The sequence below is a fragment of the Tripterygium wilfordii genome, chromosome 22 (genome assembly GCF_013401445.1).
Source record: "Tripterygium wilfordii isolate XIE 37 chromosome 22, ASM1340144v1, whole genome shotgun sequence".
Classification (NCBI taxonomy): domain Eukaryota; kingdom Viridiplantae; phylum Streptophyta; class Magnoliopsida; order Celastrales; family Celastraceae; genus Tripterygium; species Tripterygium wilfordii.
Window position 1 is genome coordinate 5,209,807 of NC_052253.1, and position 18,205 is coordinate 5,228,011.

Genomic DNA, 18,205 nt, shown 5'->3' on the forward strand with positions numbered 1-18,205 from the left:
ACAAGTCATTGGTTTCCTGACCAACCAGTATAACTTAGTAGAAGGCATGCTGCCTTCATGCGGGCTGAGAATTTTGAATCATATAGGCCAACACTGCCAATGGGCCAAACTTTCCCTCAACTGCTTCTAGATGTTAGGGCATGCACAACATAAATAATAATACAAAAAAATCAAAGAGCAAATACAAAAGCCGATAATATGTAAGGTTACATTCAAAGGAATTTTTCTCAAAAAATATGATAACAGAATTTCATACATATGGTTCATCAAAGTCACAAATACAAAAGCCAACAGCACTGCTAACATCCTACTTGGTGGCCTGCGCAATTATGTTACTTATGGAACTGGCTTGCTCTTTTGCAGTCTCAACCAAAGAATCCTACAGAAGAACAATACAATGCGCTAAGTAGAACTGGAGGAGAAAAAAAAACAACTGCCGCAAAGGAACATCGAGAACATAAATGAACTATACCTGTGCAGCTATTAGCCGTGCAACAGTTTTCTTGCTAGACTCTTGTAGTTCACCAGCAATTAATAGCTCGTCCAGTATATAGTATGCCTTCCATCCATGAAGTAGCAAAATAAAGTAAAGAAAAGTACTTTGTGACACTAAAATACTAAAGAACTATTCGAATGATAAGAAAACTTGCTCAGTTTCAATCCTTCTAAACCTGTATAGAAAATTGAAACCCTAACAAACATCAAAAGATGCAAAATTGGCATACCTTGTGGAAGTTGAAAATCAAGTCCAACTCGCAAACCTGGAAGCATAAATAAATAATCAATGTTTAATAACTTCAATGAAATTTTTTTATGCTCTAGTAGCATGTATATCTTCACAAAAAAGTCACGGATTAAGTTCACTTACACTGCCAAAGTATCGGTCCAAAATCTCAACGAAATGATGTATTATTTCTAGAACCTCTAGTTCGTTATCATCCTGATCAATGCACATGCAGAAATACAGACTAGCATATCTGCAAAGTACAAAATTGGAATCAAATTTGTTCATAATTTCATATGAAGCTTTCATGGACAATTATTTCCAGAGGACAAGCCCTTCAGTGAGATACCTTTTATAAACAACTTTGTACCCTCTCCACTCCACAAAATTACATAGCTTCGGCCCTCGGCTTAGAATTACTCCACTGAGCTCACGAATAACCTTCTCAAAATGTATTAGGCACATTGTCATGTACAGAAAGATATCATAGTTGCAATAAAGCGGCATGAGTTTCAGAAATCAAAACAAGACCACGATTAGAAAGTAGTCTTGGGCATACTCATCGAGTTAAAAAAAAAGGGCAACTCAAGTCAGGCTAAGAATTGAGAAGTAAAGGCCTTACCTTAGTTCTTTCCTTCTGAGAATAAGGTGAATACCATTTTGTCAACCTAACTTTCCCTTGTCGGCTAATAAGGAGCACAAAATGAATCTGAAAATTTTGCAAAATCGTGAAATGAGGACCTTGAAGTCATCTTCATTTTATAGCTGGTGACACAAATGATGAGACAGGATGTGCTCTAGTACTACACCCTGTTATCGTGATCTTAGAGGCAATTAATGTCGTACAAAGTATAAAGTACAAAGTGCTACTCAAGAATACACTTGCACAAGGTGCAATGTTCAATTCCCCCACCCTAAAAGAAATAAGAATGTAACCCACTAACCCCATACTTATCTACAAAAGGAAAAAGAAAAGGTGCAAGTGTGCAACTCAAGAAGTCGTACATAACTACTACTAGATATAGAAAGAACATCACCTTCTTCATTATTCCAGAAAGATATTATATCTACTACAAGAAAAGTATATATCCATATGCATACTGCACATAACCCAAAACTTAAAGCGGGGGATCCTTAAACAAAGTAAACATTTTCCCAATGCCTACTACAGACTAGATCACCATCTGCAACAAGATCTTCGAGACACAAGCACCATATAGTATCAAGCAGCTCATTAGCTCAACCAAGCTGAGCAGGAATATGGTGCGGCTTTGGTTCAAGTAACAATGGTCAGGTCTTAATGAATCAAGCCCATCTATCCAATTATCAAGCATCTTCTTAATTGAAAACAGTGTTGTTGTTTTTTTAGCAGAGTTTTGAAAATAATAGACGAAACTCTTATGACAGATAAAGCCATTGCCTAAAATGATGTTAAAATTATAGTTAAGAACAAAAAATGAGTGATCTTGTCCTCTGTGAGCTATAAACAGTTTTCAGACAAAGAGTTTGAGATCCATGGATATGTGAATAGATTCAATTACGTCCAAAAAAATAAAATAAAGATCTGAATCGAAGATCAAAAGAAGAACCGAACCAAAAAACCAATATATCGAACAAAAGGCCATTGGATTGAAACAGATCCTCTATAAGCTAACACTTGATATAAAGAAAAAGCCTAATTAATGCGGATAATTCAAAAAGGATGACCAATAAAACGAAATCAAATAAATTACGAAAAAAATCCTCAATCTACGAATCAATTGATACAGAGCAAACGCAACGCATATCAGATCCACGTTCATATGATTAGATCGAACCAAGACGGACATACCATAGTTGATCACTTGATCGCTGCTGGGTGCGCTTCCTCCTATTTGGAAATGCTCTCGCGCAGTTCACAATCTGCAAATTATAGTACAAAGATTGATCGATAGAGGTTAATGGTATATAACTGGGCCTTTTCTTCTTTGGGCTTGAACTTGTTTCTGCTGGGCTGTTGCTTGGGCTCCTTGCTCTTGGCCCACACTTTGATTTAGCATTTTATATTTTTATGGATGCAAAGACCCTCATCAACCAACAAATTAAGAATCTTGTATATCAACAGTCAGTCTGTAAGAAATTTGATATGTAAAGAATCCCAGATTTGGCGTGGCCATAAGGGTAGGGCTATTAGGGTTGGGCTGCCGATCTCCATGAAGCAAACATCAAGAGTTTGGCAAGGGGCTGGACAATGGCCTTCACTTGCCAGCCAAAATTTAAGAGATGACAAAAGACAATTAAGTTTCTCCTCTTCTTCATTAGAAATAGCTCCTTCTCCCATCATAAAAATATAGCCTTTCAAATCATCTGAACATCCTGCAAAATCTGGATCCCTATATCCCGACACTGAGCTAAGGTATTGTGTGCTTTGGCCCTAAGCTTGGCAACCTTTATGCAAATCATCTTAACATCCTGCAAAATCTGGATCCCTATATCCCAACACTAAGCTAAGGTATTGTGCGCTTTGGCCCTAAGCTTAGCAACCTTTGTGTCCCGCACGTATTTATTTTAGGACAATGCCTGCCTCCCCCACTCAAATCCATCACCAAGTCCGTCTTTGGATACACTATTATTTACAAGTCCTTTCATCCTATCGAATAGGCACTGAAACTTTCCAGAGTCCACAGTGAATCTGAAGCTCAACAGTGTCTATAAACCCAGAATGATATAGTAAACTCCGTCAGTCCTAGTTACAACAAATTAGATTATCTTCAACTAGGGAAACCCCTACAAGAGAAATTAGGTAGACTTCATACAGATGAACAACCAAAGAAGCAAGCAAAAGGCCAAGCTCATATTCCTTACAGCCTCCTAGAAGAATACAAAACTATAGAGGATCAGCAAAACAAATAGCTGCCAGCATATGAATCATGTTTCCTAGTGTTGAACTACTGATTTTATACGACACAAGAATGTATATTGATCAGCTCCCTGATACTAGTTAAGAAGGGGAATTTTCCCTATGCGTGCTTTCCCATCAACATATCGTTGGGCTAGTTTCACACTCTGGGTACTAGCCTATGATTTTTTTCCCTGCATTAGCAATCAAGGAATAATCACTGATATGCAGCTGAAGACAGGACCGGAAATGACATCACTATCAATATCATCTTGCAAGAACTATCACCCAAAAACTCAGCTTACTGAAATGCTTCACATGCACTTCTAATAACACAAGTAAGCTTCTTGCTCTCCTTCCTATGGACACCCACAAGAACTCCATAATATATGCTCACTCACACAACTAGCATTGTTCTGCTACAAGTTCTATTCTCTTATCATTTTTACTACTACTACCTTACTGTAACCACCTATACTCATACCATATTGCTGCAACCATTTTACCACCTAGCATTTCTTACCATCACTCAGCTCGTAAAAAAGACATCACATATACCAGCTAGTATAGGTTTGATTCCAACACCAGGCTCGCCACAAACCAGTAATGACCATTTAGTATTTTTTACAAGCAGTTAACATGCCAGCTTTTTTGGTAATGAATTTTTTGACAAGGGAGAGAAGGGTGAGGGAAAGAAACTACCAAAAATGATTGTGTGAAGGTAGATGGAAAAACTGCTTCAAGGAAGAACTAACAGAAAGTAGCCTGTAGGAGTAACAAGTATAGTTCAACATAAAGGCTATTCCCAATGAGGTCTTATCACAGGGTCAACTATCAACTATGTTATGAAATAATCTTCCCACAGTTGGATACGTATAACTTAACTATCCCAAGTAAATGGTATGAATGGGATAGTCCATGTCGTAGTATACTTAACATACTCAAAAAGAAACAAGAAATCATTTTCTAAAAACTTAAAAAGGCTAGCTATAAAAACTTCACACCAATAAAACATAGCAAGGAATGAACTGTAACTGCATTATTAAAAAGAAATCAGAACCAAGAGAGAGAATAGCATGACATGCCATACTGAAGATAACGGGAACATTCCTCAATTGCTCACAACACAATACGATGACCAGCATCTTCTCGGCAGCCAGAGAGCCGTGATTCTTAAGAAACGAGCTTACATATATGAAGTTGGAGAAACTGTTCTCCAGTTGTGATATATAAGCATTAAAAAGTTTAAACCTTGATCATCATCATCACCCAAAGTTTGCTCACAAAGCTACTTACGTCCATTTTCTATGAGCCAAGAAGAAACTAAAATGGTTTCCGTGAGGTCTTCTTCCCAAAGATTGCTTCCCTCACAGTGTTCGAAAATGGTGCATTTTTATCCAAGAATTCTCTAACATGTTTGTCATTAACAAAGAAACCCTTCCCCCTTAAGGTTTCAATAACTCTCTGGGCTTCTTCAACACCCTTCTCTCTACATAACCCATCAACCAAACCCACGAAAGTGGTGACATTGGGAGAATTTCCAGCCTCTATCATTTCTAAGCAGAATTGAACAGCATCATCCAAGCAATTGCATTTATACAGTCCTTGAATCAAGACCGAGTAAGAGAAAGCATTAGGAGTGATGCCATTGTTCTGCATCTTTCGGAAAATCCTCTTGGCATCGTCAAGCTTATGGGCCTTGCAGAAGCCCTCAACTACAGCGGTGTAAATGACAACTTCTGGAATTGTACCTTTCTCGCGAATAAGCCCAAAAAGCTTCATGGCTTCTTGAACGAGGCCATCCTTGCAGAGGCCATCGAGCATGGCAACCGCATTTGGAATTAAACCGGTCTCCTTCATCTTCTTAAAAATCTCAGCTGCCTCCTCCGGAGGTTCTTGCTGTTCCTGTTGATGATGTTTTTGACGACTACGGGGAGGAGGTTGTGCTTGAGGATTCGCAAGCTTGAATTTTTCAAGGAAAGAACGGTCTGATTCCTGTTCATCCCTGTTCCGAGGGAAATTGGAAGTTTGGGGAATCTGTACTTGACGATCAGAAGTGGGAGGTTGAGGTCGAGATGTGTTGGGTTTTTCAGAAGCAGAGTGACGGCGAAAAGGCCTCTCGGCCCTCAGAGGCCTGTTGGGAATGGGATCCGGTGGAGTCACAGGAGTTCCGTAGCTGTCATCTCCTGCATCTAGCGAGCTGAAACGGCGTATTTTTGATGTAATAATCGGCGATGAAGGGTGACAGTGATGGGGAAGGAGTTTCTTCCACGCCCCAGTGAGCATAATGCGAGGCATGACGATACCAACTGCTTCTGAATCACGCTGCGGGGTTTAGGTGGAGAGAGGTTAGGGTTTTTCAGTCTTTCAGATACTACAGAGGCTACATTGGTCATTTAAAAATGTTCACAAGGGCAATTGAGAAAAAAGTTCAGCGCTTCCGCTGCCACTGCAGATAAGGCCCTGATAAGCTAAACCTTCTATCCATATACTAATCCTCAACCCACAAAAGCGAGCAGAATGTCTTGTTCTATATGCCGATGGTGAAACTGGAATAAGAGGGATTTAGGCTTCGACAGCAGGTAACAGGTCTCTTCTTCCATCTATTTTCGATTGATGATCTCTTCCGGCTTTTCTTTGGATACTTTTCTTCCAGCATTTCAATCATGTTCTGTGTTGTAAATGAATCTTTTCTTCTAGTTTTTTCGGCCTAATTATTCAAATAATTATCGCGAACTCTTCATTTCCTGCACTACTAGCTAGTTGTGTTTAGATACAGAAACCTCATTGAAAGAAACCAAACAGCGAGATAACCCCATATGGGGTATTTCATGTCTTCAGATGCCTTTCTTGCTGCTCTCTGTTTTATTCATCCAATGTGTCTCGATGATATTCCACTGCCTTTTATATGGCATAAAGGAGAAGATTATGCCTGTAATTGCAATGCTTTGTTACTTGGGTACTTCTACAGTTTATGCATTTCTGTATTATTGAAGTGCACAGTGCACTCGGGCTTGATATGGTCGATTACTCTCAGGAATATGGACATCAGCTCCGGTCAAAGAAGTAGTAACATCACGTGGTTCTTCAGGGACCGAGGTTTCGACGAGAAAAGTATTCATGAAATGTTCAGAAAGTGCAAGCGCCTGGAGGGTGCACAAAGTGATAGAGCCTCTGAAAATTGGGCTTACTTGGGAAGCATTGGCATTCCAGAAAGAAAGCTCCCATATGTTGTTTTGAAGTGTCCCAAAATCCTTACACTTGGTCTGAACGAGAAGCTTGTTCCGATGGTTGAGTGCCTCAATACACTCGGAACAAAACCAAAAGAAGTTGCTTCTGCTATAGCCAAATTTCCTCACATACTCTCGCATAGCGTGGAAGAGAAACTTTGTCCACTTTTGGCATTTCTTCAGACTCTTGGGGTCCCTGAAAAGCAACTCGGCAAACTAATCTTGCTCAACCCAAGACTTATCAGCTATAGCATTGAATCTAAGCTGTCAGAAATTGTCAACTTCCTTGTCAATCTTGGCCTCACAATAGATGGGATGGTTGGTAAAGTTATAGTGAAACACCCATTTATAATGGGTTACAGTGTTGACAAAAGGCTACGTCCTACATCAGAGTTTTTGAGATCGGTTGGCGTGACAGAACTGGATCTTCAAACTGTAGTAATGAACTTCCCCGAAATTCTTTGTAGGGATGTGAACAAGATCCTGAGACCCAACTTCGCTTATCTAAGGAAGTGTGGGTTTAAAGATGGAAAGATAGCAGCTTTAGTGACCGGTTACCCCCCTATTTTGTTCAAGAGCATCCAGAATTCTTTAGAACCGAGGATCAGGTTTCTTGTGGAGGTGATGGGAAGACACATTGATGAAGTTGCTGATTGTCCTGACTTTTTTCGACATGGTTTGAGGAAGACAATAGAGGTGCGGTACAAACTTTTGAAACAGAGGAATATTGATTGTAGCTTGAGTGAAATGCTAGACTCTGATCAAAAGAAGTTCCTGATGAAGTTTGGTTAGATTGAAGGATTTGCTTGACATGACAGTGTTCCCGTCTTATGTTCCTTTTTTATGTATTTAGCTCGAGTAAATCTTTTGTTTTAGCATTTCTCCTCGACATTAGACTGATTCAAGCTGTATATTGTCCCGGGAAGATCAATTGAGAAAAGCTTTATGAATTCAATATCTTCTGTCGAAAATTTTGGATAACCTGTGATGAAAAGTGTCTCCATCTTCCAGTTTGAATAATTTCCCAGAGCAAGTAATACTTTGTATGCTTACAAAGGTAGGATGCTCAAGTGATGGATGCAATGCCATATGTTGTATTCAATGCTTTTAATGACATGTTTCCTATTATTCTTTGAAAATCGATGAGTCAGGAAATATAAAGAGTAGCTGAATTTCACAAATAAAAGCTTTTGTGCTTCATTAATACTGTATTAAAATCATTCTGGAGCCGCGCATCAACAGCTTCCTCAATGCAAATCCAATCAACCAAGGAATAGAGATGCAGATGCTGGTTATGGTGGATCTTGGCCCTGGAGTTTCTGCCACAAACGACCTCCGGCACCACTGCCCCAAAGCCGAACACATCAGATTCTGGGGTAGCCCTTCCTGTGTGGAAGCAAAAGCTAAATACCGTAGAGAATATATATAACTCCAGAGACAGCTATGTAGCAGGTGCCTATGTATACTTGAACATTATGTTCGAAACAAAATGAGTGATTATAGGAATGCTATGCTTCAGATTCCTTACACAACCAGGACCTAAAATCTGGAATTTGTGTCAGGCTATTGAACAATCTTCCTGAATGCTGAATAATGGAATGGGATCATGATTTTTGGCATGTTTTCTGCAGATGATGATATTATAAAACTTCACTGGTTAACTTTGAAGGTGCAGGAGGCCCAATGGACGGAAAATTTGAAGAGTGGAAGATTTTTTGGTCAATATTGGAAGCAGCATCTTATTCTAGCAGTCCTAACAGGTGCCATGATCATCTTAGTACGATCATCCACAATTAGTGACTCAGTCCTTTAAGCAAAACAATTCAGTAATATGATCAACCATGTACACCTTGAGCGTTTTGGATACTCCATCATATTGGACCCAGACAATGTAGTTGGTTCCTTCTTCTGGTTATATGGTGATGTTATTATAGTCATCAAGAGGGATGGTTTTGTTCGATTTGACGGAATTGATGTTGAGCCCTATGTGATTGTCATCTGGATCGAAAAGATGTTGCTTTTCAGTGTTGAATTCAATTGCTATGATCCTGTTTGTGGGCTTACCATCAGTGGTTGCATTGGTGATCAGGCCAAGCCATTGCTTCAGGTATGCTGAGAGTGCTATGAGAAATGCAAAGCATCCCAGTTAGCTTCTCTATAAATGTTAATGAAAAAGGTTGATGTGAAGGAGGCCAAAACATCATCTTCATCATTATCAGAAGACAGCCAGAGCCTGAATGGTATTACTATCTACTCATTTCTTCTTTGTTTATATCCCAAGGAATGCGATATAAGTTGAAGTTTCAAAAAGTCAGAAAAATTGGCCTTATATGGTCAAATATTTCTAGTTAGCATAAACCAAGTCCTTTTGTGATACTTATGAACAGAAGTTTCTGTGCAAGATGCCTTTAGTTTACCAAGAAGACGACCTTCCCATGCGACCAAGTTTGAGGAGTTCTTTGTTTCTAAACCAGAATCATCAGACTGAGAATATGTGTGAAATGGGTTTATATTCAAAAGAAAATAAACCCAAGCTCAAGAAAGATGGTAGAAAATACAAAGAAAACCTTTTTCATATACCTGAAGTTTGCCTAGCTTGCAGTGGAAGATGTTGAGGAAGACAGGCGTCAACTTAGTTGGTCCAATATATTTTTGACCTTTTCAGCTGCCATACATAAAATACAGAAATACACACACACACAAACACACAATCAAGCAAAATATACAATCATATTTTTGATATTCCTATAGGGATTCATTGTTGATATTTGTTACTTTGAGACTCGGCTTCTCTGAAGTTGGAGTTCATGGTGCATTATGCACTAACTAAATTAATAAAGCATACTTTCTTGTTTTTCCAGCTACCTCCAGTTACTTGGATATGAACCCACCAATCACTGCTGCAATTATGGCTGTAGGATCTCCTAGGATTGCAGAGATGATCATCTGAACAGCACTACCAGCCATCTGACAACACTTGCTCACCTTTCCCTCCTTTCGTCCATGATGGTGTTCCATTGTTGCCCTTAAGCTTGGGATCCTGGTCTGCATCTCCCTAACCTTGTTCTTATCCACATTGAGATACATGGCTTCCCAGCTCTCCACAAGCAACTCCTTGACGCAAGACACATGAAGATTATAGGTCTTGCACTGAGACCTGTATGACCAACCAAGTCCCTTTCTTCCACACCGATGACATGAACTCGAGAGCTTGAGACACAAGTAGAGATTTTGGTCCCCGTCATTGAGGACTCGAGGAAGATTTGCACAGCAAGGGTGGAGATCAAAGCCACATTTCTTGCAATGGTAGACATAGCCCAAGACATCTTTTCTACAGGCATCACAAATCCTCAACACTTTTCCCGGAGGCTCATAGCAGAACTGGAACTCACATTTTTTGTACAAGGGATGAGTAATGGTTGGAGTTTTCTCGCCGCATGCCTTGTGCAGATCAAAGTCACAATATTTCTGGCAACTGTATTTGAGGCCAATCCCAGCTTCCTTGCACCCATCACAGTTGAATGGTGTTTCTGTATATTCAAGCTTTAGGTTATGTTTTGGGTGTATTGGGTCATAGAGTTCCTTGTCAATGATCTTCATGGGCTTTTCCTTCTGTTTTCTTGTTTTCTAAGCAGATGCAGGGATTGTTTTATATTGTCTTTCAATAGCTAAAAAGGGAAAATTGAACCATGTCTTAGGTAGATACTTTGCTTAAGGTTCTATAAGTAAAGAATAACTTGGTTATGTAATTATGTTGATCCAATAATTAAAAGGACAGGATCAAGAAAGCAATAGTACTCCTGGAATCTTGAAAGCATTATTATTGTCTTAACATTCCTACTGCTCAAGTCATGATAGTTCATCAAACCGCTCCGCTCCGCTAGTTACTGTATATCAATGAAGAAGTAGCTATACAGCGCTCACTCATTTCTTTACAATGTACTATAAAGAGAATAAAGGAGCCAAATCTTCTTTGGAATCAGTTGACTGACCAAAAAAAATAAACATAAACCCCTTCAAGTAACCTGGTTTTTATTCATACATGCAGATCCCTTTAATAAATAAAGGAACCAGTTAACTTTGGAAAAAGCTGCAGCCTGGATTATTATTCTGATGGGGCCATGGAGGGTTGATACTTTAACCTGGAAAAGCAAGAGAGCTAGCACAAAGAATTTTAAGCCCAGATTTTTGTTTGTAAATTATCTAATGCTGTGAGAAAAGCAAAATATTGACATGTAGCAAGTGAACTGATCATAGTGAAGGGTTGAAAAACAATCTAGGGCTGTCAAAAATGACCGTCAAACCGACCGATTGATCGGTTATTATAAAATTTATGTTAGTGAGGATCGATCGAAAAATCAACCCAAAATCCGAAAAATCGACCAAACCGTCAATAACCGACCGAATGGTCGGTTAAATCCTACAATCAATACATCAGTCTATCATCTGTTTTGGTCTAAATATTTTGGAGGAAGCTGTCATGAAACAAGTGTAAAGTAAGAAAAAGAGCATGAAACTAGACATGGTACGGAAGACAAAAGGTTGGGTCAAATTAGGGGTTGAGCAAGCATATTGATACAGGACTGCCGCTGCATAACAATTCATGTTTTGATTTATTCCCATCATGAACCTAAATTCTTTTTCCTTTTATTAACAGATCATGAACCTAATTTGTTTCTTCTTCACACTTCCTCCTCTTTTAGAATATAGTTCTTTTCCTCTGTGTTTCTTTTTTTTTTTCCCTTTTTTAATTCATTTTAATTTATTTATTTTGACCCCTTGATAGATGATAACCTTGTAGAGGGAATAAAGTATTAAAGAGAGATTTTGTCTTAAGGGTAACTGCAATGGTGCTCTATTTGTTGGATCAACAAAAATGTTGACCCGATCTCACCTCTATTACACAGAAAGTCAAGCCAATCACGTCTTTCAATACAACTACATCAGCAAAACACAAATTTTTATACATTATCCCTTCTCACCTAATATGGAAGCCAACAATATTTCATGCCTCCATGTTGTCTCTAACAAAACTACACCAAAACACACAATCCCAATACAGCCACATCAGCAAAACACGTCTCTCAATACAGTTATATCAGCAAAACACATTTTCCAATACAACCACATCAATAAAAGACAACATCTTTGTTGGTCCAACAACAATTTAGGGCACTTGCAAAAGTCACATCAGCAAAACATATCTTTCAATACAGCCACATCAGCAAAACACAAATTTATATAAACTTTCTCTTCCCACCGAACGTAGAGGCCAACAACATTTCATTCCTCCATATTATCCATAACAAAACTACACCAAAACACAAAATACCAATACATCCACATCAGCAAAACACTTCTCCCAATACAACCACATAAGCAAAACACGTTTCACAATACAACCACATCAGCAAAAGACAACATCTTTGTTGGTCCAATAACATTTTACCATTGCAAGTGCCCTAATATCACATTCTTTTATAGAGGTGGCAAACATAAGATATATGTCCGACCCAGATTAAATCAAGTTTGGACATAAATTATATGTCCGAAATCCGAGTCCAAACATAAAATTTTTGTCCAGTTCCAAACACATAAATCTTGTTCGATTTATTTGTCCGGATTTAAACCAATCTAAGTTTGGTCAATTTAAGTACGTCCGAAATCCAATCCGAGTTCCGAACATGTAAATATTTCATGAACACATGTTGTTGTTCGACCTGAAACCAACCCATAATCGATTTTTTTCCACCCCTACTTTTTGAGAAATTTTATTTACACACCAAAAAGTGTTAAATTTACGTCACAAAATTTCATTTTATAAGTAGTTTATACCAATTTATTATAAATTTACCCCAAATTAAGAATGATTAACCCAAAAAAATTAGCCAGAGACCCTCTAAGCACACCATTTTTTACAAAATTGTGCTTCTCCATCTCGTCCCCCACAAAGCCCACAAAAATTTAATATTCTAAGTCCTACCTTATATAACAACTCATTCAAGGCCCTTATTGCTCATGAGAGAAGCTATTCAGAATATAAAAGTTCATCAGAGAAGTATGTAATTAAGCAGAGTCAATTCGTTGGTTGCACAAATGCCTACAAATGCCATTGTAATCCCTTTTGAAACCTATTATTTGTATGTTATTGATTATTTGTTATCAAGTTTTCCATTGCAAGACTAGAGAAGATTATTATTATGCCAAGTTACACTGAAGTGAAAAAGTTCTTCAAAAATAAAGACCAGTGGTCTCATCTAATCCAGGTGCCATAAATTTCTCTGTATTTATCAACCAACAAAGAAGCCAATCAAAATTAACTTCAACCATGATGAAGAAGAGGAAATGAATGAAGGATTTTGTCGAAACGATCGAGGAATTAGAGCAAATGATAAGGTAGCTAGTAATACATATTTTTAATTTTTATTTATAGGGATATTTAAGGGGTATTAGTTATTTTATATAGAGATATGGATATAAATAAAAACAAAATAAAAAATAGTGTGAATTTAAAATTTTTCTCTTAAATGAGAATACCTAAAAAACGAAGGGAGATGGTGAGTAACTGCGACTGCGAGACTGCTTCTCTGCCCTATGGCTCTGGCTCTGGGAAATCGCTGTTTGTGTTATAAAGTTGAAATTTCTGTCTCTCGCGACACATGATCGGATCCCGGAAGCTGGTATCCCTCTGAAAGTGTTAGGTCAGTTCCTATTGTGCCTTTCTATTTGAACTTTTCTGCTCGGTTTTGATAATTCCTTCAAAGGTAGTGTCTTTCGCTTCTATATGCCATTTCATTGTCTGTCATGTTTATTAGTAGATCTTGACCTACTATCTGCTATCTGTAATCTACCATCTGTTGCCTCTATCTTTTCCTTCTATTTTCTTAAAACATTGTTGGTGATTCTCAAACCTTTAGATGGTTTGACTAATAGAAATTATATAAAAGTCAGAAGCTTTCTTTAGCTCCAAAATTTGGGAACCCAATGATCTATTTTCCTGTTTGTTCTCTCTAAACCCAGTAATACTTCCATAAACATTAAAATTTCAGCAATCAAGCATAATTGGATGTTCTAAATAATGCCAAGACTTTGTTGGTATTAATTTATTAGGCGAAATTATAGGGTTCTTTGTATATTTTTTCCTGATTTTCCTTGCTTCTCCGTATCCGCATCCATTGCTTAGAGATCAGCCGGTTTTGTCATATTTTTTCTTCAGCAACAAAGTCAAGGTGCTGCATGAGTTTATACATGTTTAATGAGAGCATTCACACTGACAATTCATAACATAGATAGACTCTGGGTGACTTTGAAGCCTGCTTATTTGAGATACTTGTGCTTATTGTTTGGTGAAAGTTTTATAAACAGCTTACGACAAAGTGCTTCTGCCTATTTTTAGGTGCTTTTAAAAGCTGATAGGCTTTGGTTTTAAAAGCTACCTTTTGTTTATTTCATTAACACTATGAAAATTATCCTTGAAGTATTAAAAATCTAAATTATACTTCATTCTGTTATGCTTTCAAAATGTTATAGCATTATGTGTCCATTTTGGCCTTTTGAATAGGTTGAAGTGCTTCAAAATGTTAAGCACTTTCCTATAAGCACCATCAACACCAAAAGGGCCTTAACTATTGTAGGATTTATATCACTGTCTTTCTAATTCTTAGTTCACTATTTTCTTCTTCTTCTCCTCATTATTATTATTAATGTCATTATTGTCACTTTTTGGCTTGGCTGTAAAGTTTTCTTGCAGTTATGAGTGGTAGCAGTCAGAGGACTCTTGGGGGTGGGGTTCAGCATGTATTGGACTATCTAAGGCGAATGCAGGCTGAGAACCCTGCTTTCATTTATGCAGTGCAGGGTGATAATGACCACTCTAGTGGAAACATATTCTGGGCAGATGCAACAGCCAGGATGAACTACAGTTACTTTGGCGACACTGTTACACTTGACACGACGTACAGGACAAACCGATACAGGATACCATTGGCCTCATTCACAGGATTAAATCACCATGGACAACCTGTATTGTTTGGCTGTGCACTAATCCTTAATGAGTCCGAGTCCTCTTTCATTTGGCTATTCCAAACTTGGCTTCATGCAATGTCTGGAAGTAGTCCTGTCTCTATCACAACCGACCCAGATGGGCTCCTACAGGTTGCTGTTGCACAAGCTCTTCCTGATACCCGCCACCGTTTCTGTAAGTGGGCCATGTTTAGAGAAACACAAGAAAAACTTGCTCATATATATCACTCACAGCCTACTTTCGAAACTGAGTTTAAAAAATGTGTCAATGAGACTGAGACAATTGATGAGTTTGAGACATCTTGGAAATCACTTTTGGCAAAATACTATTCAATGGATAATGAATGGCTTCAGTCAATCTACAATGCTCGAAAACAGTGGGTCCCTGTGTTTATGCGAGGCACGTTTTTCGGAGAGTTGTCTGCAAAGGATGACAGTGGAGGTCTGAACTTATTCTTTGATGGCCACGTGAATGCAGCAACCACATTACAGATGCTGATGAAACAGTATGAGAAAGCTGTCTCTAGTTGGCATGAAAAGGAACTGAAAGCAGACTATGACACCGCTAACGACACCCCAGTTCTGAAGACACCTTCTCCTATGGAGAAACAGGCTGCAGACCTTTACACTAGAAGAATATTCATGAAATTCCAAGTGGAATTGGTTGAGACCCTAGCTAATCCTGCAACAAAAGTGGATGACTCAGGAACCATCACAATATATAGTGTGGCCAAATTTGGGGAGGAACAGAAGGCTCACTCTGTTAGTTTCAAGGCTAAAGAGATGACAGCTACATGCAGCTGTCAAATGTTTGAATACGTGGGCATAATTTGTAGGCATATATTGGCAGTTTTTAGAGCAAAAAATGTTCTTACACTTCCTTCTCAATATGTTTTGAAACGATGGACAAGAAATGCCAAGAGTGGAGCTGTCCTGGATGAACATGCTTCTGAGTTGCAGAACAATTCTCGAGAGTCTGTTACTGTTCGGTATAACAATCTGCGCCAGGAAGCAATTAAATATGTAGAAGAAGGGGCAAAATCTATTCATGTTTATAATGTAGCGATGGATGCTTTACGAGATGCTTCCAGGAAGGTTGCTGCTGTAAAGAATCTGGGGTCAGGGGCTACATTGGGGAGCACTCTGACCAATGGAGATAGTCACGAGTTGCATGGAGCTGGAGGGAATCAAATGTCTGCATTGCAATCGACAGTAAGTTTGTCTTGCCTTTGACTGCATTTAGTTTTAAGGGTTCCCATTTTCCTTTAGTAGTTCTAGATTTTTACTTCTTAATGGTTTCTTTGATTTCTAAAATGTCTCTCTTTTTAAGCATCCTATGCTCTTATAGTTGTTTGAATTGGGAATTTTTTGGTGTAGGGTAAATCTTTAAAGTTATAACATCCAACATGAGAGGTTTTTATGGATGGTTTATTAAGGAAGATTCTACAATTACAAACCGTATGAAGATAGCTCATTTTGATTCCCTAAAGAAGTTTTTTTAAAGAAAAAAAGACATTTGAGGGGGAGGATAAAGAAAAGAAAAGGTCAACAGGTGTTCTGGTTGAGAAGTTATTCGAAAATGAAAGGTTTTACTGGCAACATTTTCAGTAATTGTTTTATGTCCTTCCAAGGGATGAACATTGACCTAACATTAGAGTTACTTCACCCAAGCTAGAGGTCTTGGGTTCAATTCATGCAAACACCCTCTCCACTATGCAAGGGTAGGATGCGGTACATCTATCCCTTCCCAACCCTTCCTCTTCCATGGGAACCTTGAGCAGAGGGTTGGTGTATCTAATTTTTTTTCTGTTTTATTAGCAAATCAATAATTGCTGATTGTTTTCTTCATGGTGCTTGTACTCTGAAAACTCTAACCTAGAAAGAAGTAAATCTAAAATGTTGCCAAAGAAAATTAATCCCAATTACCAAGACCGTTTACTATTAGCAATATTCTCAAAGGGAAAGATTGAAAAATGACCTTGGCTACTTGATAAGTTATTCCTGTTCTAGCACATGCTATCTTAAATTCCAGCTTTAGATGGGATCGAACATTACAATACAAGGATTTTTTAAGTAACTATAAAAACATATTCTATTATTTTGTTATGATTTATATTTTCCTTGCTGATGCACATTGGTTCTTGTTAGGTTATTCACGGTGCCTGTGGTAGCATCCTCCTTAGGACATGATTCGAATCTCATCTTTTGCTAATAATAAAAATTATAGAAAACATGGTAAAAAAAGGTAACCAACTCCCGTGCACAAGGCTCCCGCAGTGGGTGGGGTCGGGGACATACATGATATACTCAAACTTTAATTCCACATAATATGTGGAGAGGCTGTTTCCACGAATTAAACATGTGATCTCTAGGTTGCACATTTGTAATTCTCTCACTGGGCCACATATTCTCTTGTAAACCCTAACCTAAAAAAAGTAAATCTAAAATGTGGCCAAAGAAAACTAAACCCAACTGCCAAGAGTGTATATTAATTCCTATATTCTCAAAGGAAAATGTTGAAAAATGATATTGGCTATTGATAAATTATACCTACTCTAGCATATGTTATCTTAAATTTCTGCTTTAGATGGGATCTAACATTACAATATGAGAATTTTTTTTATATAACTATAAAAGCATATCTTATTATTTTGTTATGATTATGTTTCCTTGATGGTCATCACAAGACACGGTGGTTCTTATTCTACAGGATGAGAAAAAAAAGAAGATTCAGGAATTGACAGCAGAGTTGGAAAGTACAAATCAACGTTGTGATGTTTATCGAGCAAATTTACTAGCGGTTCTGAGAGATATGGAAGAACAGAAGTTAAATTTATCGGTCAAAGTTCAAAATGCGAGGCTTAGTTTGAAAGAATGAATGCCTTTAGCCGGATCAGTACTTGCTGTTCTGCATTTCTTTGCTGGTACGAGTAGCTGGGTGTAATATGACGTTCCAAAGCTGCCGCGACTGAGTGTGGATGGAGAGTTTTGTATAAAAGATGGTAAGGCATCGAGGGAATGAGCTCAGGCTAGAGGATGGAGGGTTTTAAATGTCAATGTAGTCCTAGTACTTTCCAAACCATGCAGTTTGAATGTATTAGATCTGTTGCCTTTCCTGCAACCTTGTCGTGCCTTCCAACAAAGTGATATGCCTCGGTATCCCTCAGCGTATCAATAATTTGATTTCTGATATACATATGTGGTTTAATCTTTGTATTACCTTGGAGTAGTGTAGGGTTTAGGATTGGGAAGAGTTATTAATCCATAGGATTTTTTTTTATGGCAGCTAGAATTTCAATGAAAGTGAGCTCCTAGAATTGAGCAGAAGCTGATCCTGATTCTCAAAACTGT

The 18,205-nt window shown here is 38.1% G+C and overlaps 5 protein-coding genes across 7 annotated transcripts; 2 read left to right on the forward strand and 3 right to left on the reverse strand.

Moving 5' to 3' along the window:
* Positions 1-157: 157 nt before the first annotated feature.
* LOC119991301 (AP-1 complex subunit sigma-2) lies at positions 158-2,703 on the reverse strand. The gene is made up of 7 exons (XM_038837635.1): positions 2,556-2,703; positions 1,347-1,433; positions 1,074-1,165; positions 869-977; positions 726-761; positions 473-559; positions 158-379 (listed from the first exon to the last, which is right to left on the reverse strand). Exons 1-7 carry the CDS (start codon positions 2,556-2,558, stop codon positions 308-310), a joined length of 486 nt encoding a protein of 161 aa, XP_038693563.1. The 5' UTR covers positions 2,559-2,703; the 3' UTR covers positions 158-307.
* A 1,906-nt stretch (positions 2,704-4,609) lies between these two features.
* Positions 4,610-5,915, reverse strand: LOC119991298 (pentatricopeptide repeat-containing protein At4g38150). The gene has a single exon (XM_038837633.1). It carries the CDS (start codon positions 5,898-5,900, stop codon positions 4,926-4,928), a length of 975 nt encoding a protein of 324 aa, XP_038693561.1. The 5' UTR covers positions 5,901-5,915; the 3' UTR covers positions 4,610-4,925.
* A 120-nt stretch (positions 5,916-6,035) lies between these two features.
* Positions 6,036-7,813, forward strand: LOC119991297 (transcription termination factor MTERF6, chloroplastic/mitochondrial). Of its 2 annotated transcripts, none has more exons than XM_038837631.1 (2): positions 6,036-6,184; positions 6,640-7,813. In XM_038837631.1, exon 2 carries the CDS (start codon positions 6,644-6,646, stop codon positions 7,622-7,624), a length of 981 nt encoding a protein of 326 aa, XP_038693559.1. In that variant the 5' UTR covers positions 6,036-6,184; positions 6,640-6,643; the 3' UTR covers positions 7,625-7,813. The 2 variants fall into 2 exon arrangements, with proteins under 2 accessions (XP_038693559.1, XP_038693560.1); XM_038837632.1 differs by having other exon boundaries at positions 6,056-6,191.
* A 1,733-nt stretch (positions 7,814-9,546) lies between these two features.
* On the reverse strand, positions 9,547-10,574 carry LOC119991300. Its single transcript, XM_038837634.1, has one exon. It carries the CDS (start codon positions 10,430-10,432, stop codon positions 9,704-9,706), a length of 729 nt encoding a protein of 242 aa, XP_038693562.1. The 5' UTR covers positions 10,433-10,574; the 3' UTR covers positions 9,547-9,703.
* Positions 10,575-13,369: 2,795 nt separating this feature from the next.
* LOC119990318 (protein FAR1-RELATED SEQUENCE 9) lies at positions 13,370-18,181 on the forward strand. 2 transcript variants are annotated; one of them, XM_038836171.1, is made up of 3 exons: positions 13,370-13,533; positions 14,572-16,066; positions 17,565-18,181. In XM_038836171.1, the coding sequence occupies exons 2-3, from the start codon at positions 14,585-14,587 to the stop codon at positions 17,730-17,732; spliced, it is 1,650 nt and encodes a 549-aa protein (XP_038692099.1). In that variant the 5' UTR covers positions 13,370-13,533; positions 14,572-14,584; the 3' UTR covers positions 17,733-18,181. The 2 variants fall into 2 exon arrangements, with proteins under 2 accessions (XP_038692099.1, XP_038692100.1); XM_038836172.1 differs by having other exon boundaries at positions 13,380-13,533; positions 14,583-16,066.
* Positions 18,182-18,205: the final 24 nt, after the last annotated feature.

Bases quoted from the DNA above. Each gene is read 5' to 3' on its own strand.
- LOC119990318 (XM_038836171.1), top strand. From the start codon at position 14,585: ATGAGTGGTAGCAGTCAGAGGACTCTTGGGGGTGGGGTTCAGCATGTA. The intron at 16,067-17,564 runs GTAAGTTTGTCT...CTTATTCTACAG, and splicing joins TGTCTGCATTGCAATCGACA to GATGAGAAAAAAAAGAAGAT.
- LOC119991298 (XM_038837633.1), bottom strand. From the start codon at position 5,900: ATGCCTCGCATTATGCTCACTGGGGCGTGGAAGAAACTCCTTCCCCAT.
- LOC119991301 (XM_038837635.1), bottom strand. The intron at 560-725 runs GTATGCCAATTT...CATGGATGGAAG, and splicing joins TGATTTTCAACTTCCACAAG to GCATACTATATACTGGACGA. The intron at 380-472 runs GTATAGTTCATT...GTTCTTCTGTAG, and splicing joins CACGGCTAATAGCTGCACAG to GATTCTTTGGTTGAGACTGC.
- LOC119991297 (XM_038837631.1), top strand. From the start codon at position 6,644: ATGGACATCAGCTCCGGTCAAAGAAGTAGTAACATCACGTGGTTCTTC.
- LOC119991300 (XM_038837634.1), bottom strand. From the start codon at position 10,432: ATGAAGATCATTGACAAGGAACTCTATGACCCAATACACCCAAAACAT.